This window comes from Thamnophis elegans, chromosome 12 (assembly GCF_009769535.1).
Source record: "Thamnophis elegans isolate rThaEle1 chromosome 12, rThaEle1.pri, whole genome shotgun sequence".
Taxonomy (NCBI): domain Eukaryota; kingdom Metazoa; phylum Chordata; class Lepidosauria; order Squamata; family Colubridae; genus Thamnophis; species Thamnophis elegans.
In genome coordinates, this window is record NC_045552.1 from 698,973 (window position 1) to 721,947 (window position 22,975).

General features: G+C 55.7%; 1 protein-coding gene across 3 annotated transcripts in view; it reads left to right on the plus strand.

Annotated features, from left to right (window-relative positions):
- Positions 1–22,975, plus strand: part of PAK4 (p21 (RAC1) activated kinase 4) — a 38,124-nt gene that overhangs the window by 6,350 nt on the left and 8,799 nt on the right. Inside the window, exons 1-3 of one of the 3 annotated variants that reach the window (XM_032228088.1) lie at positions 5,949–6,260; positions 18,171–18,394; positions 21,818–22,513. In XM_032228088.1, coding sequence (XP_032083979.1) covers positions 18,191–18,394; positions 21,818–22,513 — 900 coding nt within the window. In that variant the 5' untranslated portion in view covers positions 5,949–6,260; positions 18,171–18,190. Of the gene's footprint in view, positions 1–5,948; positions 6,261–18,170; positions 18,395–21,817; positions 22,514–22,975 lie in introns of those variants that run through there. The other 2 variants (XM_032228087.1, XM_032228089.1) reach the window with 2 other exon arrangements.

Consider the following 22,975-nt stretch of genomic DNA (forward strand, 5'->3'; position numbering starts at 1 on the left):
GTTTGGGAACCTCGCTGGCTCAGGAATTCTGGGAGTTGAAGTCCACAAGTCACGAAAGGGCCATCCTTCCCCAGCTCTGTTGGGAACAAGGGGAGCTGCGTCCTTGGGAGAAGTGCGGCGGAGCAGTCGGCAAGGTGGGCCCTCGGCCTCTTTGCTCCTGCTTTACCAGGGAGGGATTAGTGAAGCGGCACTTCCCAGGTGCAGGTGCCCGGTGGAGCTGGCCTGGTGCCACGGCTGCTGAGCGAAAAGTCCCTGAATAAGAGCGGGAGCTTCTCCTGGGAGGAAGGAAAGCCTGCTTAAAGAGTAGGAAGTAATGGCTCTGCTCCCTGCTAATGAAAATTAGCAGCCAGGCGGGGAGCTCTGTCCCATTTTGCTTCTCTCCCACCCACCCCATCACCCCACGTGTGTGTTTAGGGGAGAGACTGCTCTCTAATTCCAGTAATGATGCAAAGAAGTAATTAAGGGTCTTGCTCAGTTAGCTTGCAGTTTAATTACCACCAGAGTAATTATTTGGCAGAGCAGTGTTGCCACCAGCCCTCTGACAGGGTTGCTCTCTGCTGGGGAAGGAGGCGGCTGGGCCGAAAGGCCCCGCCTGGGTGCAGCTTCTGAGGGGCAGGAAGGCTCTGCTGAGCCCCCTCGGGGGCTTCAGAACCTTCCAGGGGAGACGGCAGCCGAGGGGCTTTCCGGCTGTTGAGCTGCATTGGAGGGTCCCTGTTTCCATGTGAGTTTAAGGGGCTATTTCTGAGCACCTCCCCGGTCGGATCTCGGCCGAAGCAGCTTTGGGGGAGACCGCGGTGGCCTCCTCGGGGGCAGAGAATGAAGGTTGTCGGGATCAACCTTTGGCTGTTTTGGGGAGGCCTAAAGCCTCGGCTGCTGTCGGTCAGTTGAAGCTGAGCTGGACTCAAGGGGCCTCCCGGCTCTTTCCCCGCCAGGAACCCTGGCTGGTTCTTCGGCTGTGGTTGGGCTGAGTGCCACTCACAGCTGGGGAGGCGATAAGAGAGGCCAGCGCTTTCCTCCTCCTTTTCCATTGGATGCTTTGCTTTGATTTCTGGAATGGGGGCCCTGAGGAAGAGGGGCCTGAGCTACCAGCCACAAGCTCTGCGAAATGGAGGGGGGGGTTGTATTGGGAGCGTTGAAGGAGTGTTACGCCCTCTGCCTTGCAGGCCCCCAGTTGGGGCCACGGGAGCTGCAGGTCTCGGATCCCCCTGCATTCCTGGCGTGCTTTCCTTCCGCCCGGCCTCTCCAGGGCCCTCTTCTCCAGGCACTGCCTGCAGCCACATTATCCAGGCCTGCTTGCATCTCCCGGAGCGGCTGGTTTCATGCAGCTTTGCTGGCGTGTCTGTGTGCCTGCACTGATGGTCTGTTTGGGCCTCCCGGGAAAGTGAAGGGCAGGGAGAACTGGAGCCAGGAGGCTGCCTGGCCCTGGACGTGGGAAGGGCCTGAGTGGGCACCGGGTCTCTGTGCCGTTCACACCTTCTCTGAAGTGCCTTCTCCGTTATGCTTTCTCTGGCTGCTTATTGTTTCCGAGGGGTCCGAGCTTCTTCGTCCTTCGGGGGCCCCAGAAGCTGTAGTGGAGCTGGCCTTCAGGGCCGGATGAGGAGGAAAGTGAGGGGGGATTGGGCTGGGGGCTTGGAGGAAAGCAGCCCAAGGGATTTGCTCCTGCTCAGTTCAAGAAGAAGCCTGTAGCTCTAACATTGGGAGCTCTCCCCAGGCCTGACCCCTCCTCTTCCCCCTGCCCCAGAGTATGGAAGGATGGCAGGGCAGCAGAGGTGTGAGTGAGTGAAGGCAGCTCAGATTAGCCCTTCGTGAAGGAGGGAGACCCCCTCCCGGAAGGGGCTGCGATGGTTGTGATCCTTCATCCAAGGAGCCGGTGTGACTGTCAAGGGTATCTTTGTGATAAGGAGGGAAGGTGGTAGGGAAGATGTGAGAAGCTTTGCTCCCTCTGCTCACAGGGAAGTTTTTATCTCTTATTCCCTCCCTGCCTGGGGCTGCTTTCCCCCCACCCGTATTTCAGGGAGGTTAAAAACGAGGATGCTAGAAGGAGGCTGCATACAATTAAGCACGCATGGAGGAAAGTGGAAAGTGTGTGGAAACAATCCTCCCAGGATAAATATAAAAGGGATTTCAGCCAAGGTCTTAAGGAGGACAGAATCTTTCAAAAGCTGGGAAGTAAGTAGGCTTTGCAGTTCTTGGCACCTGCCCCCCTTCCCCCCCCCTGGAGAATTATATGTATGAGAATTTTGTGTAGGTCTTGATCAGACTGAAAGGAAAGCAAAGGACTACCTTTGGTCCAATCACTTTCACTTGCATTTTGAATTTTTGGCAGGCTGGCTTTTCAGGAGGGATTGTGAGATTTTCCAAAGGAGGTTTTCAAAATGGTTAGAATCAGTGTCTTGTTTGACACACACACACTTTTTTCCCCCTTGCTTCATCTAATAGAGGAAGGGTCTCCAAACTCAGCACCTTTTAAGGCTTGTGGACTGCAACTCCCAGAATCCCTCAGCCAGCATGGGGGAAGTGACTCAAGCGATGCCTGCACATTTGCAATACAACTTGTGGAAACCGCATCTTGTGCGCAGCTATTTCCTTGACTATGTATTATTTTGATGATAGAATCAAACCTGCTGGTAGGCAGGTGTCCGTCTTGACAGCCATTGAGTCTGACTGGCTATGACCCGGTTGGCCCACTAGAAGCAATGATTGCACAGCAAAGTAGGCAGGAAAATTGCTAGAAAGTGCATCTATCATTTGGGGGAGGGGGGTGTCTGTGAATAGGGGGGGGAGAGGACCTTTTCTGAACTTTATTCCCTGCCCCTCTCTTCCTTGCAATTCCTGTATTGTCAGGTAAGATGAAATGCCATTACAGAGACACAGCTGGAGAAAAGAACTCTGCTCCCATTAAACGCTTTGAAAACCGTAGCGACCTGGCTAATATATTGGGGGGGGGGGCAGAATCTTCACTGGGAGGCGGGCAGAAGAAGTAGACCATCCTGCGCATAGTCCGATGTCCGATTTTCAAAAGACAATTAATGCTCGCAGTAAGCTCTCTGCTGCCAGGTTTCCTTACCCCGTGGTCATTACTACAAATTCCTTCTGGAGGCCACGGGATTATCGGCAGGTGAAGAGGAATTTTCAGCTGCTTTAAAACTTCGAACTCGCCGCCGTTGGGGGTGGCACTGCCAGTTGCAGGGGGCGGATGGAGGCAAACTCTTTTGTCTTCCTGACCTTGGATCCTCCTTGGATGCAAAAGTTATTCCCAAAATGCAGACTTTCCCAAGCTCGGCCCCTTTAAGAAGCCTGGACTTCAACTCCCAGGATTCCCCAGCCAGCATCAAAATAGGGAAGCTTGGCAACTGGCTCGTATTTATGACCGTTGCAGCGTCCCAGGTCATGTGATCCCCCTTTGACCCCTCCTGACAAAGTCAGTGGGGAAGTCAGATTCACTTAACAACCGTGGCCATAAAATGGAGCAAAATTCACTTAGCAGCTGTCTCACTTAGCAACAGAGATTTTGGGTTCAATTATGATTGTAAGTCAAGGCCTGCCTGTACTTTTCCTTTAGGGGACCTGATGGCCCCAATTCCTAATGCTGCTTATTTACTCTGATCCAGCTGCATTGTTAGGATTTACATATGTGCCCAGTTCCTCAGAAATTATATGGCCGACCTTGAGGTGCCTTTTCCATCACTCATCCCACGAGGGAAATAAAGTCTACATTTTGTTGAAATGTTCCCTGAAGTTAAACAGCCCATCCTTCTGTTCGGGTGGAAAAGGCTGAGTGGGGTGAGCCCAGCCTTCTGCACCCCGGAATCCCCCAGAAAGCCTAGTTAGCTCTTTAAAGAGGGTAATGGGCAGGAGTTTTTCCAACATCGTTCCTTTCTTTGGGGGCAATTATGGCTTAGCGGATGGATCTCCTTGGCTGCAGAATAGAAGCCGGGAAAGTCAACAGCTTATAATTAATCATTTCCCAGGATTTTGTTCATCTATTTTATTACATCGATTCGCCACCCATCTGCCACCAGGTGACTCTCTTTGCAAGTATTTTGTAAGTGTTTGGTCACTTCGGCTGTTTTGCAGGGCAGCCAGGAAGTGGGATCCTTTTTCTGCCTTTGCAGCTGGGGAACTAATTTAGCCATTTTCACACTGCAATGAAGAAGATTCCTAGAAAATCACAGCCCAAAGTATTTAATCTCACCTCATGATTTAAAGAGCCCAGATTTGTACAAGAATCCTCATTTCCAGCTATCTCCGGTGATTGAGTCCCCGTGTTCTGGGGTCAGGTTAGACCGAAGGGATTGGAAACATGGGAAAGAGCCCCTCTCCCCTCCCGGCTGGCCTCTTTTAAAGGTGGGGCAGGCCCTCTGAGGCTGCCTGTGCAGATGCCGGAGGCAGGAGGGGAGGGTAAATTGGCATGGGCCTTCGAGTGACCTGGCCCTCTGGACAGGCTGTTTCAGGGCGTCTGTCTCTGGAGATCCTCCGTCTTGGTTGCCCCGAAGGTGCTTCTTCCAAAGGCAACGGGACAAGGCTTCTCAGCCACGAATTGCTAAATTCCTTCCTTCTGGGACGCCCACGTATCCCCTGGGCATTTGGAAGGGCGCCTTTGGGAGGGTCCAGCTTCTGCCCATTTGCTGCCAGCTCTCCACCTTCAGGATCTGGCCGGAGTTCCTCCTTCCCCTAATCCCCCCTCCCCCTCTGGTCTTTGATGTGTAACCATCAGAGGCTGCCCATTGGCCCTTTTGGTTTCAAACGCTGCCGCCTCATTGGCTGTTGGCTGAAATCTCCCGGACCTTTTTAACCCTTTCCTCTTCTGTGGGATCACAGGCTCTTCCTACCAAAACGACCCAAGGAAATCAGATAGACTGCACCCTTGGGAGGGAGGGGCCATCCTGGGGAAGGGGCAGAGTTTCAAAACTGCTTTGGGGGGGTGACTGTCTCCTGGTCCAAGAGAAAGTACAACAAACCTTGGATGGGAGGAACAGGGAGACCCCCTGCCTCCCTTCCCCAGTCAGGCTTTGGCACAGTTTTCCTTTCCCCTTTTAAGTCTGGGGTCCATTGAATCGTGTCTGTTCTGAAAAGGCTGCCAAAATAGTATTAAACATTGAAACGTGTTTTGCTAAAGATAATTCCACCTATAATAATGCGTTGTCTTCTATCTTTAGCGTGATCTAAATACAATTAGAGTAAGACAGTTTAATTTTAAAAAATACAGATTTTTTTACGATTACACTTTCTTATTCTCTTTAGTCATATTTCAGGAATCTCCTGTCATCTTCCTCCAAAACAGAAACTGAGGTGGTTCTGAAACCTTGGTTGTGCATTAGATTAGATGCTGGATAAAAAGACAGATCCATGTTTCTGGAAGTCTGGGTCAGGATGAAGGGAGGATGAGGCTCCCCCCTTCTGAACGCTGCCTGGGGAATTCTCCCTCCCCCCCTGTTATCCTTGAATCTGGGAACCGCGCACCACTCCCTTCCGTGCCTCCTCCGACGTAGCTGAATGCTCTTTGTGCCCATGGAGTGGAAGCGGGGCCAAGTGAAACCGAGACTCGGGGGGGGGGGGGGAAGCAGGGTCCAGAGTCCGGGTTTCACCCGAGACTACGTCACAGGCAAGGAGTGTGGTGTGTGTGTGTGTGTGTGTGACTGAAACTCTCTCCGTCTATCTGCTTGTGTGTTTTCTTGGGGTGGTGGGAAGCAAAACTAGTTGGGGGCCATTCGTTTGCAGGAAACGGTGGCAGCTTTTCCCTTGCAAATAAGAGTGGGTGGGAAACGAAGCGGCTCCACACGGAAATGAGCACTTCTGCCCCAAGGAAGGGGAGTTTCTGAGCGTGTGTGGAGAGACAAACCCCTCCCCCAAGACCCCCAAAGGCATCTGGCTTCCAGAGGTTTTCTGCCCGAAGAGATTCGGTCGGAAGTCCTTGTGTGGAAACCGTCTCCCTCCGTTCACGGAGGTCAGAAGACCTTAGAGAGACCTGGCAACCTGTGGCTCCCCTCCTCTCCGTGTGTACCTGCGCCCCACCGCCACAGGGGGGCGCTCTCCTCCTCTCCCCTTGCCAAGCAGGCCGGCCATTGTGGGCCGGGCTTTGAGGTTCCACAGCAGCCAAGGAAGGAAGGAGTGTCCCTGCCTCCTGGGTTGAGGATCGGTTGTTGCTCGGCCAAGCCAGCAGACGCGGAGCTGAGAAGTTGTTTCTCTTCCCCCCACCTCACCCTACTCTGCCCCCCCCCCCGGGAGTTGGCTTTGCAGGAAGTGCAGCGATGCAAGAGGTGAGTGGATGGGTTCTCCCCCCCTCCGGTTGCTCCCTTTCCCCTTCCCCTCCATGCAGCCTGGTAGGGGGAGGTGGTTTCCCTTTGCCCCGTGTTCTCTCTCCCCCCCCCCTTCCGCCTCCAGCCATCTGCTTAAGACTAGGAGGGCCCTGCGCCCTTTGGAAGAAGGCATGGCTTTCCTTGGGCACTGAGGGCACAGGCAGCGGGCACGCCCTTCTCTCAGCTGAACTCTGTGGAATTCATGCCCCTCAATATTCTGGGGGCAAAGGACTCTCTTAAAACAGCTCTGCTTCTTATCTGGGGCTTATCTCCTTCGGCCTCTTAAAGCAGCTCCCGAAAGGGAGTTCTGAGAACGGGAGGGGACAGAAGAGCAGAACCAGCAGCTAACGTGTAATCAGGGCTTCCTTGCCTCGCAGGGTGCCAGGACAGTCCCTTCGCCCTCTGCCTTTGGGGGCCCGGGGGGGGCATCGGACAGCGACCTTCTGCCTTGACTGAACTGGCAGGAGGATGAAAGTGGGCGGGTGGGCAGCCCTGCCTGGATCTGGGGCCACCCAGACTCTCCTCCGTCTGTCACAGGGGCAAGATGGAGAGGAGGAAATTTGAGGAAGGGGCTGTGGGGCTAGGGAAGAAGGAAGCTGACCAAGAGTGGGGAGACCTGGCTGAGGAGGAAGGGCCAGAGCCTGCTCCTTCCCTCCTCCTCCTCCTCCGCAGGTCAGAAAATCTGATCCAAACCCATTTCCTAGGCCAGGGCTCTCCAGCCGCGGCAACTTTAACCCTGGCGGACTTCAACTCCCAGACTTCCCCAGCCAGAAAAGCTGGGAGTTGAAGCCCACCAGCCTTAAAAGTTGCCAAGGCCTCCGTGGGGCTATTAGTTCCTATTCGTTATTAGCTAGGAGTGGTGGTCTGTCTTGCACCTTTCACTAAGCTGCCCCCCCCCCCCCGGTTTGTTTTGTTCCTGACTTAGTTTGACATCTCAATCCATTTGTGGTGCTTATGTTCAGTGGCATCCGGGCCAGGGGGGCTTTCACGCCACTGTCTTAAACCCCCCGCTTATCATTTAAGATTTGGAAAGATTTGTGCTGCCTGAATGGCTGACGTGTTCCTGGAGTTCTGGATTTCCTTTTAAAAAAAAAAAAAATCACACCTGATCTTCCACAGCGAAGCAGCTTATAAAGCAATTACAGATAACTCCTCGGCAGCTTAAAGATCCTGTCATCATAATCCAATTTGTTTCTGAAATTCAGCCTTTATTATTATTATTATTTTTTGAAGCGGAGGAAATCTCTCTGGAAGCTAATAAGCTTTTGAAGCAGCTTCATGCCTTCCTAGTGGACCCTCCGAGATGGAGAATCGCGGGGTCTCTGCAGGATAGAGCTGAGGCCCCAGGAGGCCACGGTGGAAGGATGCGTCTCTGTGCAGAAGGCTTGGTTGGAGTTGGGAAATAGGGTCGGGTGAGTTTTGAGGAGAGGGTTAGGAGGAAGTGAGAAACCTGGGCAGGTATTATTATGTTAGGTGCTGTAGACCCAAGAGAGCGGAAGAGGCAGTGCCTAGGTGAGAGAGGGCAGGGGGCAGGGCGAGGCCCGGCTCTTCTGCTTACCCAGGAAAATGGCAAAGCCCCCCCCCCCTCCCTCCCTCCAGCCAAAGAAAACAAGGCCGTCCACAGATCCATCAATTTCATGCTAGGATTGAAAGCACAGCTAGCGAGGTAAAAATGGCTTTGCAAGATAATGATTGTTCTGGGGCCCCCGGCTATTTATAGTTAATTTGCAGGTTTCTTTCCTGCCTAGCAAGGGCTGAATCTTCCCTGGCCTCCTCCTCTCCCCCTCCCTTCCCCTTGCCGGACACCAGAGCGCAGGGGGCCCTGCCCCAGAGGAGCCCCCATGGAATTGCCCTTCTGAGAGGCCCCCCTGGCTGTGCCTCGCTTCCAGAGACCCTTTCATGTCGCCTGGAGGAGCCGGCACTCTCGGGCTCTGGGGTCAGCCCCATGTGCCGCTTTGTGCCCTGGAGCGGAGGGGAGAGGGCAGTTCGGAGGAGCAGCAGTCGGCTGAATAGAGGCCAGGCCAGCAGGACGGGCCTTTTGCCTGGAGCCAGCTCTTCTGAGGGGGGTGGGGTGGGGGGTCTCTTGAAGGCTGCAGGCCTTGTGGAGGGTCAGTCAAGTGAGCTTTGCTCAGCCGCCAAGCTCCTCCATTTCTGCTCCCAAGAGCGTTGTAGTCCCACCCAGAACAGGGATCTCCGAACTTGGCAACTTTTAAGGCTTGTGGACTTCGACTCCCAGAATTCCCCAGCCAGCATCCACATCCGTTAGCTGGGGAATTCTGGGAGTTGAGGTCCACGAGTCCTAAAAGTTGCCAAGTTTGGAGATCCCTGCTCCAGAGGAAAGGAGGGGTGGCGTTGGGATTGGGGAGGCTCCTTTTCATGCTCTCCTGTGTCTCTTGTCTTGGCCTTCATGATTGGCCCATTCTGGTAGGCAGGAGTTCCAACTTCCTCTACACACACACACACACACACACACACACACACCCTCGGCTCTTGAAACAAACATGTTTTGTCAGTCTTCTGGCTCGTTCCATTTTGGTCTCTTTCTTTCCCTTTCCTGGTAAGGTTGTACTTATCTAGTTCTACTCCCAGCCAGTGGCAAGATCTTAACTGCTGGGTGTACGCTTGGTGGCTGTGGGCGTGCTCGGCTCTCCCTCGTGTTTATCCAAGCTTGTGAAAAAGTGTTGGTTATGGCTGAGTAATCAAACAAGGCAGGCAGATAAGGGCAGTCTGACCCGGGGGGGGGGGGGGGGGGGGAAGAAAGGCTGCTGGCTTTAACCGGCCGGGGCGGGAAGGGCAGTTAGCAGACAACTAGGCTTTGCCAGCGGTTGGCTCTGCTGTAGAAAGGAGAGGTTTCCCAGCCCCGGCCTCTGCGCCTGCTTCAGGAATCTAGAACGGAGTGGAGCTGGGAGGGACCTTGGCGGTCCTCTAGTCCAACCCCCTGATCGAGCAGGAGAGCCTGGATGGTTTCCGGACTCTTCTTGAAAGCTCCGGGAAGCTGATCCACTGGTTAATTGTTCTCCTCCGTTCCAGGTTGCGTCTCTCCCTGATTAGTTTCCCCACCGTTGTTTCTTGTTTTGCCTTCTGGTGGGGTGATCTGGGGCATCCCAGAGCAGAAGGGATTTGCCAGGAGCTGCACAGTCTCTCGTCTACGGGGATTAAATATCCGCCCCTCAAGACAGACAAGAGATCCCACTGCTTGAATATGAGTTCCAGGTCTCTGGGCTGGTCGTCCCAGGCCTGGATTGCAGGCTTTCCTTTCACCTCGTCCCTGCTTTTCTGCCTTGTTGGGGTGGAAAGAGGGCCCTTCCTTCACTGCAGTCACACACAGGAGGAGGGTTTGGTCTGGTGGGGAAGGCTCCAGCTAGAGGTCAGGGGGCTGGGAGTTCTAGTCTTTCTAGTCCTGCCTCGGGCCTTAAGGCCAGCTGGTGACTCTGGCCCAGTCCTCCTCCCTCAGTCCAGCCCTCCTTACAAGAGTCTGACTTACCTATTTATTTGACTTATTGAAGCCCTGCCCATCTCCCTCACAGAGGTGGGGTCGCCGTGGGGAAAATAGGAGGACAAATTAGTATGTTTGCTGCCTTATCTATAAAAATAATCAAGGTGTGATAAAAAAAAACCTAAAAGATTTATGCCAAGAGTGTCCAACTTTTAAACTTGTGGACTTCAACTCCCAGAATTCCCAGACGGCTCAGCTGGGGAATTCTGGGAGTTGAAGTCCACAGGTCTTAAAATTGCCAAGTTTGGGAACCACTGATTTAAATGAATGGATCCCTCTTGCCCAGGCAGGCAATTTTGGAGAATGTTGTCTTTTGAATTAGGAATTCAGCATTGGCATCTGCACGGCTCCAAAGGGAAGGAAACTCTTTCCACATATTGACCTCTGCTCGTGGGGGCTTTGCTCTGGGCCCCCTTACTCAGAGCAGCCCGGCCTTTGCTGTGCCTTCCGAGGCCGACCCTAAACGGCCGCCTTCCAAGTGACACCCGGGGCTTGATCACAACAGCTCCCTTCGGAGGTTGGGTTTGGATCCCTTTCATGGCTCTCCTCCTTTTATCTTCCTTGATTGGATCCTGCTCAGAGATCCGCAGGTACAAAGCGGCCTCTGGATCCTTCCGTCCGTAAGAGGACAAGGAAGGGCCCAGATGAGGACTGTTTGTTGTTGGGCCATATGGCACTTTCACATCACCTTTCAATAAAAAAAGGTAAAGATACAAAACGTGAAGTAGGAAGTCTAAACATTATAGTCTGGATTACAGGGATTATTTTTTGCTTCATTTGTCACTGCCAGGGAATCGGCAATGTCTCCAGTCCGGTCTCTGACACTGTAACGTTGGGTAGTTTGCTTTTCGGCCCCACAGTCACAATTTGGTGAGGGCATTTTGTCCCACTTATAGAGGGCATCATCAGTAGGTCTTCCAGGACTGAGCTATACCCGTTGGATGTGAGTTCCCCAGATGGCTCAACTCAGTCCGGATAGTGAGACGGAGGGCATATAAATCTGATAAACAAATAAATAGCTTTCCCTTCAGTCAGAGGGGGGATTTCCCCCCCAAATTGTTACCCTTCTCTGCTTCTTTCTGCCTCACCCAACCTTTTTCACAAAGTGTTCCAAGAAAGAAAATTGTGCAATTCTGATTTGATGTGATGTGGACTTAGGGGTTTGTGTGTGAATTCTCTCCCCCTTGCTATTAACTCTTAATAATCTTGCTGAAGGAGAGACCCACCATCCTTGCAAACTTTGGCACAGAGGATGAAGAAAGGGAACGCAGGCAATTGGGGGCCGCCAACTGTCTCCCTGCAGGGATGAATCTGATCAGAATTGTAAGGGAGGCTCAATTGGAGGGTGGAAAGGGAGGATGAAAGGGGGAGGGTTGTTTGAGTCAGGGGAAATCCCCCCCCCCCTAGAGCTGGACCGCTCAGCGCTCACTTCAGCCACCGGTATTTCCCCTTCCTGCTTAGACGGCCCGGCAGCGTTTCCCAACCTGGGCAGTTTGAAGACGTGTGGACTTCGGCTCCCAGAATTCCCCAGTCAGCAGGCCTTAAAAATGGAATCGCTGCCTGGGGAATTCTGGGAGTTGAAGTCTTCAAACTGCGGAGTTGGGAAGCACTGCCGTATGCCTTATTCACTGGTGGTTTGCTTTACATTTTAGCAATCTTTTCCTGATTTGGAGCTGATTAACTGAACTCGAATGATCCGTGGATTTTCGAATTCCAGTGGTCTAGACTTGAAGTTTCGAGCCTCCTGCAGATCTCCCCTCTGGCTTCCTTTGCTTTGGATCTGAGTGCTCAGATTCGGGTCATTTATTCCCCCCCCCTTACGCCCAAATTGCACCTATTGGAAATGTTCTTGCTTTGGGGAGAATTCGTGTCTGCCTGCTCTTCAGAGTCATGGGAAACAAGTGGACAGGAGTTCAGACATATTCCCTTTTTTCAAAGAACAGCCCTGCAGAACGAATGGCCATAAAGTTCTCTGAGGTGTCCCAAAGGCTGCAGGGATGAGCACGGTGGGGAAACGTAGATTTCTCTTGGGTTTTTTTTTCTTTCACATTTCACATATTTCTCCTGGAAGAAGCACAGCTGGAGGCTTCCTTTCTCTTTTTGGTGCAAGTCTGTTTAGCGCAGCCTTGGCAACTTTAAGATGGGTGGGCTTCAAATCCCAGAATTCCCCAGCCAGCCATGCTAATGTCATGAGCCATGCTGTGCAGGCGACGTGAAGGGACTGACGGACTCGAGGGCAGCAGTTCTTTGGGTATCACTAAAGCCCACCCTTATGAGGCAGGCAAACTGTGGCAAGCTCTCCCAAACTCTCCCAAACTGGGTGTAAAGCTGTATGCGCCCCAGCCAAGTAGGTGTGTGCGATCAGGCGTGTGAGCTATGAGAAGCTGGGTAGAAGCCCCGGGGTCCATGCACGACCACTCCCATGAAAAGGGCTAGAGGGGGACAGGACAGCCGGGGGACGGTGTTTGAGGGGCTACCCCAAGGGAGATGCAGGACAAGAAGCAATGGACAAATGGCCTTCAGAAGGGGTGGCCACTCCATCACTGGAGCTCTTTCAGAAGAGATTGGAGAGCCACTTGTCCGAGGTGGTGGAGGGTCTCCTGCCTGAGCAGGGAGTTGGACTAGAGGACCTTCAGGGTCCCTTCCAACCCCACTATTCCGTTATTTCTGAAAGGTCACCAGGAATCGATCTGAACCCAGAGGAGTTTTTGCCTTCAGACGCTTTTGTGATCAGGTGCCGCTTGCTGTGAGGGCACATGTCAGCTCAGAAGCCAGGATTGATAACATTGTCCGTTTCTTTTGCCCCTCTTAATTCTCCCTGAGTCAAAGGGCATTCATGGGACCGCTAACTTGCGGCTCCTGAAATTGATTTTTAATTGTGGAGTGAAGCCGATTCAGCGGCTTGTTATAAAGAGGACGGGAGCCTTTGTAACGAAACCGCCCAGAGTCACTTGATTGCCAGCATCCTTTGACAGCCATGTAAATATGACGGATGGATGAATACATGAATTAGTAATGAAGATTCAGCCACTGCCTTCCCAGGGGGGGAGGGGGGTTTCCTCTCCCTGTTGCGCAATGGTGCTCAAGCGCTTTGTGGATTATCCTTTGCCAACGAGGCTGGTGCACATTTTTTACTGCTGTGCTTTTCTCAGGAAAGAGCGTGACGTTTTATGGGCTAAAGTTTAGATGCAGCGTTAACTCTGAATATTAATTCAGTGGGCCACGACAGCCACATCAGGAAGGCAGAGTCCCTTTTGCACCTAGTAGGTTGCAGGGATGTCTGAGAGAGAGGAGATGGATGTCTGCACACACACACACACACAGAGAGAGAGAGAGAGAAGACACAATGGGAAGGAGGACTGCAATTGCATTTTGGTGGTTGAAACTCAGTCTGGGAAAGTTGGGAGCGTTTGGGAGTGACCAGGAAGGAGCTTGTGCTTCAGAGCCAGAAGTGTGGAGAACCTGCCCAGTTAGGACAGTGGACTGGGGCAGAGGGAAGGAGGGATGTGCCGAAAAGCCCTAAAGAGGAGGGGAGGGCCGAGGAGCATCCTTTGAGCGGCCACAACCTGTGGACAAAGGCAGACACGAAGCCAGGCACAATGAAGCCCCCCAAGGACGAGTGCGTGTGAGTCTCCTGCCTTCACACCTTTCGGGAGCCTGGAGTGGGAGAAGCCTGTTTGCCTGGGTTTGCCAGCGTCCCGTGAAGGAGGAGGGCACCTCCTTCCTCACCCACTTGGCCCTTTCCATTCCCATTGTTATTACGGCCAGGACCAAGGGGGGCTGTTGGGGCAGGGGTTGCTTTCGGAGCTGTTACCTGCCTGGGGGGTGGGTTCATTGGATCTCTCTGCAGATTGACTGGGGTGGGGCCGCGTGCCTGAGCCGAAGGGGCTTCGTTGTCTGGAGCCCGAAAGGGGCAGCTGGGGCTCGTCCCTCCCAGCACAACTTTTGTGCCTGTGTGCCTTGTGGTCTGAATCCCCTCCGGGATCCCCTTCCTCTCTCACTCAACGGAGAGAGAAGCAGACGTGAATCTGGGGATGGTTTTGTTGCAGGGTTCTCTGTGCAACGGCCCTCCCTCCCTCCCTCCGTCTGAGTTCGGAGACGTGGCTTTTGTTCCCGTGCCTGGCGAGGGCGATGGGAAGGGCGTGGAAACGGCGGAAGGGCACGGAAGCAAGTGGGGCTCCCAAGAAGTGCAAGCTCAGAGGCCCTTGAGGATCCAGTGGGGGCTGTCTAGAGCAGTGTTTCTCAACCTTGGCAACTTGAAGATGTCCGGACTTCAACTCCCAGAATTCTGGGAATTGAAGTCCGGACATCTTCAAGTTGCCAAGGTTGAGAAACACTGCTCTAGAGAGCAGCCCCCACTTGCAAACCTTCCTTGGCTCCCCATCCGTTGTGAGGGAGCCTCTCTGGACCAGTGCGGAGCCGAGCTGGAGGAGGAGGTTCCTCGGAAGGCTTCCTGTCGCCTTCCTGGAGCGATGGACAGATTGTCGTTTTGCCTTTGACGAGATAAATGCCCAATTACTGGCAGCAAAGAAAGGGCTCTTGATCAAGCTTGTCTGCTTCCGGACGCTCTTCATCCTAGAAGCTGCCCAGGGCTGCCTTGGGGAGGGAGGGAGGGAGGGAGGGAGACGGCGGTGTCCAAATTTAATGAGCAAACGAAGGCGCTTGCGAGAGAACGGAGGCATCTGAAGGTGGCAGGATTGGAGGTTTTGTTTCTGACCTGGGAGTGGCTCCTTCCCTCCCTGTCTGAAGGGAGCAGGTGACATGGATGCCTCTTGGATTCTTCACGTGCACCCTGCTCTCCAGATGTGGAGGAGCCCAGATGTGGCTTTGCTTTGGAGGCTGGTGGAATGGTCGTTCCCAGGAGTTCTGCACGCACCTCGATCGGCCTCTCATTCATGCGGATGGGGCCTGCAGAGTGGAGCCTTTCAGGGGTCTCCATACGGCTCAGCAACCGAAGAAGGTGGGGCCGGATTTGCTCCTGGGGTCCCCAGTTGTGAGTCTGCCACAAATCAGGAACGTCGGTCATCTCGTTCCTGTATAAAAGGTTTTGGCCAAAAGAAGCCAGGAACTTGGGGAGCTTCCGTTTCTCCTCTTCCAAAATCCCCCCCCTCCCCCTTGCCGTGGAAGAGCCAGTGCTTCTCGAGTTGCCTGGAGAGTTTATGGGCAGAGTCCAAGCACACAAGCCGCCCCCCCAGCCCGCCTCACGTGCTCCTCATCACACTCCGATTACTTCCCAAAGGCAGCTGGTGGTGGAGACCAGGCAGGGGGAAGGTCTGGGCCGCCCCCCTGAGGTCGCTGGAGCCCCAGAGCAAGAGCACCGGGGCAGCGGAAATGATGGGCCTGCTACTCAAGGGCTTCCCGCTTTGGCTCAAGAGGCCCTTCGGCTGAGAACGTTTGCAGGTCATCTTCAGCTCCGTCCTTAAGCTTTGGGCAGCTGCAGAACCTGATCACAGCAGGCCTGAAGAATCCGCTCGGCCAGGCCCGAATGCTGCGCCAGCCCCCCGCTCTCAGCTGCCCCCTCGGAGAGAAGCAAAGCACCCAAGGGCCTCCGACACAGTCTGGTCGGTTGAGGGGGGCAGAGCTATGCAGGGCCTCCCTAGGCAACTCTTGCTCAGAAGAGCCGGGAGACCAGCTCGGCCCTCGTCCAGCCGGCCGAGATTCTCCGCCACCCGGATCACAGTTGTCCCAAAGGTGCTTTTTCAAGAGGTTTTCCCTGGAAGACGTCTCGCTTCTCATCCCAGGAGCTTCTTCCATTCTGAAGGATGGGACTTTAAAGCTTTTTAAACTCTTTTTTCCACTGCCCAGTTCTCAGGAGCATAGAAAGGAAGAGCGAAAGATGGCAAAAGCTGGGCAACAATTAGATAACAACGCAAAGGAATTCACACGACCCGGAAGCGGACTTCAGCCAAAGGCCTGGGCGAGAAGGTTCTGGATCTTCTTTCTAAGTGGCCCCTGTGCCCGCTTAGGGGGAGAGAGGAGGGAAGACCCCCCCTGCGGCTCTTACCAGGTGGCCTTCTTTCCCCCATCAACCTGCTCCGGGTACCATTCCTGCCTGATTTCTCTCCCCCTGCAGACTCTCTTCCTTTGAAATGGGAGCTTGAGGTCCAGCCCTTCCCAGCTGAAGTTGCTTTGATTCAAAAAGACCCCTGCAATTCCCACTTTGGGAAGGCTGCTCCTTCCTTGGGAAAGGGCGGACTGGATTTCGGCCCAGGAGCGTCAGGCTCTGCTGCGTTGCCTTGAGGGCTTCTCATCTCCTTTTGCAGTTACGCCGAGCAGAAAACTTCCTCTTCTTCACACACAGCCGTCACCAAAGAAATGGATTTGTATCTGTGCATGGAGGTGTTCTCGGTTGTGGTTGGAAGGGAAAACGTCAACCGAGGTTGTGTGTTGCTCGGTGGCTTCTCTCGGGATCCACTGTGCTGCAAAACTGACCTCCCGGGAAGCTCCTTGTGCCGGCTGCCCTTCCAGCTGTGGGCTGAGCAAGTGGAGAAGACTCGCCTCGGCCCCCAAAGCCCCGCTGGAGTACTCTAAGGGGCGGGGGAGGAACATTTGAACACCCCTCCCTTCTCTCTGCTTTAAGGGTGGGCAGCGTAGGGACAGGATTCCCCTTCCAGAACTGGGAGAGTTCTTAGAAGTCTGGTTTAGATAAAGTGCGTTGGATTTGCACACTCACAATCCAGGCTAAGAAGAGACTGGACCACCCTTTGTCTGAAAGGGTGGAGGCTCTCCTGCTTGAGCAGGGGTTGGACTAGAAGACCTCCAAGGTCCCTTCCAACTCTGTGGTTCTGTTCTGACTCCACTATATAGATGATTTAGGCATGACCACTGGGGTGGTCGGCTACAGCCCCTTTGCTACCTGTGGACTTCAGCTCCCAGAATTCCCAGCCAGCAGAGGGGGGGCTGTGGTCCCAACCCGGCTGGGGGGTGGGCAGGTTTGCTTTTTGCGGCCAAGGGAAAGGCCCTTTAGAAGAGGAGGGTCTTCGCTTGTGGCCCTCTAGACCGGGCCGAGATTTTCCTCTGGGAACGCAGGTGTGTTTGTGCCATGTGACACACCTTTAGCCTCTTGCTAAGTCCCGGAGGCTCCGGGAGGGGCATTTGACCAGCCGGAGGAAGAGGCAGGAAAGGAAGAGAGGCCCACTGAGGCAATGACGCCTGGCAGCCTTTTGGATTAGCCATCTAGATTCCTTTGGGTTCCCCTTCCACTCATAGGAAGGAGACCGACGGGAGAGAATCCTCCGTTCCTCCCTCGCGTCTTCCTTCTGAACCTTTTCCTGGTCCAAACAGTCCTGGGGCTACTTAACACGAACTCTTCGGACCCAGGTTTTGTCTCTAATGCTAATTTTACGCTTCCTGGGACACCTGATTTTCTAAATCTCCGCCTGATCTTCCTCCGCCCTGACAAAAATGGCGGCATGATTCACTGCTGCTCCTTCCTGAACGGCTGCCTCCTCTGCCTCCCCCCGTCTCGGTCAAGGGAGGCCTGCTGGCCCAGTTCGGCAAGCGGAAGGGGGTGGGGAGGCTCTGCTGACGAAAGGACCGGTCCAACCGGATTGGCGAAACACGCGGCAGAGTGCTGAGTCTCTGCAGCTGATCCCGGGAACGCCTTTGGGATCCCCAGGGCTGGGATCTGGATGAGATCAGCTCAAGGCTCCCCGAGAGGAGGAAGCCACCAGACCCCCCCCCCCCCAAAAAAAACTCTTTGTCCCCTTTGGAGCCTGGAGCATTCAGGTGGAAGCGGGTTTCCCAGGGGAGCAAGGGGGCCGAGGCAGGCTGCGGAGGGCAGAGGAGGAGGGAAACCCACGTGCTCTGAGGATGGAGGGATGGAGGTGGGTGTGGGTGAGTTGCTGGCTGTCTCTGGCGTTACTGAACTGGAAAAACAGAGTCATTAAAGTGGAGCAGCCGTCGCTCCTCCAGCCAGGAGATGTTTCTAAGAAGCAGGGCAGCGTAAGACATGCCGGCAGCCCCCCTTCCTTCGCCGTCCCCCTCACCTGCTCTGAGCTTCCCCGCTTCTCCATCCCCAACTCAGCCCAGCCACCCAGAGGAAGCTGCTGAGGCTGAGGGTCAAGCTGCACTCTTTGGAGGGAAGGCTGCTCAGCTCTGCCTTTCACGGGGGTGGGGGGGGTTGAATTTGCCCCCCGTGGGTGCTGAACCTCAGCCCTGGGCCACCCCTGGCAGCAGGGAGAGAGCATTGGCCTCCCCTCCTGAAAGGGGGTCTCCTGGGCTGCTGACACGCTCACTAGGAAGCCCTAAGCCTTGGGGTGGGGGGGATCCTTGTGGGAACACGGGGTGGGGGTGGGGGTCCCACGCTGGGCTCTCGAGCTGCTGACTTATAAGAAGATTCCCTCCACTAAGATCTTTTCCCCTCTTCCTTCCAGGTCTCCTAGCCAACCTCACCATGTTCACCAAAAGGAAGAAGCGCATCGAGATCTCGGCCCCCTCCAACTTCGAGCACCGGGTCCACACGGGCTACGACCAGCAGGAGCAGAAGTTCACGGGGCTGCCCAGGCAATGGCAGGGCATCATCGAGGAGTCGGCCAAGCGGCCAAAGCCACTGGTGGACCCCGTGTACATCACGGCCGTCCAGCCCGGCTCTCAGAAGGTTGGTGGCCCCAGTGCTGGGCTCTCGCGTGGCCCCCGATGGTGGGGAGGGAAGGCCGGGGCTCAGAGGAGAGGCGTTGGGGCTCAGAGGAGGTTTTGCAATGTCCCCAAAGTGACGACGGGGCTTTTTGTGTCTTTTTTCCTCCGGAAGTCGTTTCTCTTCCCATCCAAGAAGCTTCTTCCGTTCGGGCTGGATGGTGGGGGGACTGAAGAAGCTTCTTGGATGGGAAGAGAAATGACTTCCGGAGGAGAAACAGTCCAGGTGAGTCCCTTTGGGTGGCTGAGAATCTCCAGAGACCTTCAGGGGATGCGGCCAGTTCAAGAGACTTCATTAGCTTCACTGGGTCCTGTGGGGGGAACGAGAGGCCCATCCCTTGAGTTCCTGGCATGTCATGTGGGAACAGAGGGAGCTTGGAGGAGCTTCCTTTGTTCAGCCGAGAGTCCGACTTCAGCTTTCACAAGCAGTGAGGGAGGGGCTGCCATGCAGCAAAGGCCCCCTTCCCCAGGCCCTGCATCTTTTCAAGGCTCCGACCTGAGGCATGCCCAGCTGCCAAGGTTTGGATCTTGGCACAGCAGCTGTGCCAGGGTGCCCCCTCTTGAGCTGGCCCCGGAGACCCAGGCTGTGGCCGTGAGGCTCAGCTCATGAATGGTTGTAAGTCAAGGACCCCCTGTACCCACCCCTCTGTCCTCCCCCAGATATCTCCTCTTTGCCACCTGGATAGGCTTCCTTGAGCATAAAGAGCCTGGCAGAGCGTGGCAGAGAATGGGTGTCACTTGCTTGAGGTTCTGGCCGAATAAATTGGGGGGTGGGAGGGCAGGTGCATCTGTGAGCAGCAGGTATGTCAGTTTCCGGCTTCCAGCCACCTGTGGGACCCAAAGAGGAACAAATGTGTAATTTTGGGGAGGCAAATAGCTTCCTTGATTGAAAAACATGCATTTTGCCAAATCGTTCCCACGTTCAGATCTGAAGGAGGTCAGGCGGCCATGCCCACCTGCCAGCTGGCGCTGGGCTCTGCCAAGGAAGCGTGGCTTTAGACGGCCTCTGCAGAGGGGGAGGCACCGGTGGTGCCCCAGACCAGGCATGGAAGGCAAGGCCGGCCCTGAGAGGAGGGGTCTCAGCCTCTCTGCGGTCACTCCTTCCATGGCACCAGAGAGAGGCTCAACGGGGGACCAGGAAGAGTGGCTGTCCCGGCCTCCCCCCCTCCCCCGTGTAGTGATTCCTCCGACCCAAAAGGAAGGCTGGGATGGCAGGAAACCTCCGGGTCTTTGGGGTGGAGGAGGAATCTCTCCCCAACTACAGAAGACCCATCTGCCTTGCCCCCACCCCAGCACGGGGGCCTGCCACTTCCCTGGGCAGGGAGCGTTTGGTGGAAGGGGTCCAAAGGTCTGTTGGGGAAACAGGGTCTGCTCTTGGGGGGGGGAAGGGGGGGCTCTGGAGCATTTTGCAGGGTTGGGTTCTTTCTGTTGGAGGCAGAATGGGTGGTCCGTGAGGGAGAGGGAGGGGAGGAATGTCTTTGCAACGGGCTTTCTCAGCATTACTTACTCAGGAGACGCTTTGGAAATTCACTCGGAGCCGCAAATGGCGGGGGGGGGGGGGTCGCTGGCCGTTTCCAGGAACCCCTTGCAAAGCGGGGAATTTCTGCCCCCCTTTCCCTGTTTGCTCTCCTTGGTTCCAGGCAGGGGAGGGGCATCCTGAGGGTCTCCATCCTTGGAGGGCTCTGCACGGCTCCCTTTAGTGTCCGATGCCTCATTGCAGGGCTGGGCGGGCAAAGCCCCTCTGGGGGGGGGGAGGGCCTGTGACTCTCAGCTCCCCCCAAGGCCCGGCCCCGGCCCCCTTCCTCCCGTGACTGGCAGGGGGGGGGGCAGGAGTGCTCATTTGCCCCCCTGCTCTGTCGATTGGGGCAGTTTGTCCAGGCGCCACTTGGGGTTCCTCAGCTTAGGGCAGTCCTCGCTTAGGGACTGTTGGAAGTTACGACCGCCCTGAACAAAGGGACGTATGGCCACTTTCCACTCAGGATCCCCTCGGTCAGGGAATCAAGCGACTGGCTCATACTTACGACGGTTGCCGTCTCCCAGGGTCACTTGATCCCCTTTGCGACCTTCTCACCAGCAGGGTCAGCGGGGGAGCCTGGTTCACTTAACGACTGTGTGACTGACCTAGCAGCCGCAGTGATTCATTTAATAACTGTGGCAAGAAAGGTCGTAAAGTGGGGCAAGCCTCACGTAACCATCTCACTTAAGAAATTTGGGGCTCAGTTGTGGCCATAAGTCAAGGACTCCCTGTATCCCTATCCATCCGTCCTGGTTTCCTTTCCCTGCTGGGCTCCGCCTCCCCTTGCCGTCCACAGCCGGCCCCTCGGAGGCTTCCTTGCCCTTCCCAGCTGCCTCGTGGGCGTCTGGACGGGGCATGAGGCTTCTCGCCCTGGAAGGCTCCATTGTGGAGCTCTGCCCGGTGTGGGCCGCAGGTCAAGCGCGGCTCTCGACCGCTGGGGACTCATCCAGCCCACCCAGGCTGAAGGGGGAGGGAGGGAGGGAGGGAGGGCAGCCCTCCTGCTTACTCCACTCCTTCCGTGGGTTTATTTCTGCCTTCGGTTATTTCCCCTGGCCTCCATTTCTGTGAGGAGCAGCCCCCCCTGCCCTTCTAGAGTCGGGGGTCTCCAAACTGGGCTGCTTCCAGACTCCGGGGTTTCAACTCCCAGCTGTGCCAACTGAGGGATTCTGGGAGCTGGCCCACAAGCCGTAAAGTGGCCCAGGTCGGAGACCCCCCGTCCGAGAGCAAACGAACCTCCTGGGGATGAGACGAGGTAGAGCCTTTCTCACCCGCTGGGGCCGGGTGGTGGTGGTCTGTAACGATTTGCTTAGGGAAGCCTTTGAGGGGGCCCTGCCCCATCTGGGACGGAGAGACCGGTGGGAAGGGCTGACTTGGCAGATCCTCTCTTCTGAAACATCTCAGAGACTGCGAAGATCTGATCCGTTTGAGATCAGGAGCATCTGACTTGCTTGGGGGGCCATCGGAAGACAAAGACGACCTCCCCACTTACAGCTGTCTGGAATTAAATCGGGGAGTCCCTGGGCGACCTGGGGGGGGGCAGGGGGAGGTTGGTGTAAGGCTGCCTTTCAGTCCCTGCCTTCCGCATTCCTGTCATTCACCATCAGCAGCATTCATATATTTGGCAAAAGGTGTCATCTCAGTGTGGATGGCGAAAGCGAGCATGATGCTCTGTGATGCTCCTGTTTTTCCTTCTCCCAGTGTTCCCCTCCGCCACGCCTGCTGCCATGTGCTTCTTCTGCCAAAGCTGAAATTGTCGTCAAGCATCCATCAAGCACCTTATTTTTTTTTATGTTGCTTACTTTATTTTCTTTTCTGTTTGTGTGTCCTCTCCCCCCCCCCCGCCTGCTCCATGTTCCCTTCCATGCGCGTAAGACCATCGTGCGCGGAAACAAAGCTGCCAAGGACGGTTCCCTGGCCTGGCTGCTAGATGAGTTTGAGAACATGTCGGTGTCGCGCTCCAACTCGCTGCGCAGGGACAGCCCTCCTTTCCCGGCCCGGCACGACCAGTTTTACCAGGAGAACGGCCTGGGAGAGGCGCTGGGCAGGCCCCGCCACCACCAGCCCACCCACCACCACCACCACCCTCCCCACACGGAGGAGGACGGCGGGGGCGGCAGGAGCAGAGACCCCAAGGAGCGGAACCGCCACAGGCCCAAGAACGATGTGGAACAGGGCTGGGACGACAGAACTGCCGCACCACACTCCCGTGGACATGAGCCTCACCACAAGCCGCCCCAGCAGTCTGGCCACCCCCGGCCCCCTGAGCACCCGAAGCCCTTGCCGGAACACGGAGTACACCGGGCCCCGGAGCGGGAGAGGAAGAGGGAGCCCCCCGCCGAGCGTGTGGTCAAGAGGGAGCGGATGGAGGGGCCTGACAAGAGACCCAAGTCCACCTACACTGGCCAGCCCAGCCCACAGTCCCCCCGGGAAAAGCGGCCCCTCTCTGGGCCCAATATCCGGACCCCGAACATCCCCGTCTCGGAGGGGGTGATGAAGACCGCGCAGCAGACGGGACGGCCTTTTAACACCTACCCACGGGCAGACACCGATCTTGTCCGGGGCACTCAGGTAAACCCTCCTAGGGCATCTCGGCGCTTGGGGCCCTGGTGGGTCTGGCCAGCCTGGATCGACCCTCTGGAGATGCCGTTCTCGGGACGCCTGAGCTCTTCCGCCCTAAGAAAGTCCACGTTTCCCCTCTCTTAAGCCACCGTCTCAGCGTAGCCTAGCTGGTTGACCAGGGGGTGAGCTCCGAGCGCCTTCTCTGTGTCAGGAGAACCACCTGGTGGCCAGAGCAGAGCCCGCTCCTCCTCTATGCTCCGTCCTGCTCCTCTCCTGGGTCCTCCTCTCTCCTTCCTCTGCTTCCTCGGTGCTTCTCCCTCGCCTTCCAGCCTCCCATCAGCCGCAGCCAGGGCCTTCCTTCCTGCAGCCTCCTGCCTTTCCTGGGCGTTCTCCCTTCCTTGCTCCCACTAACCGGAGTCCCTCCTGTGTCGTCCATCTTGCCCTCTGCTCTCCGCTTGATCTCCTCTCCTG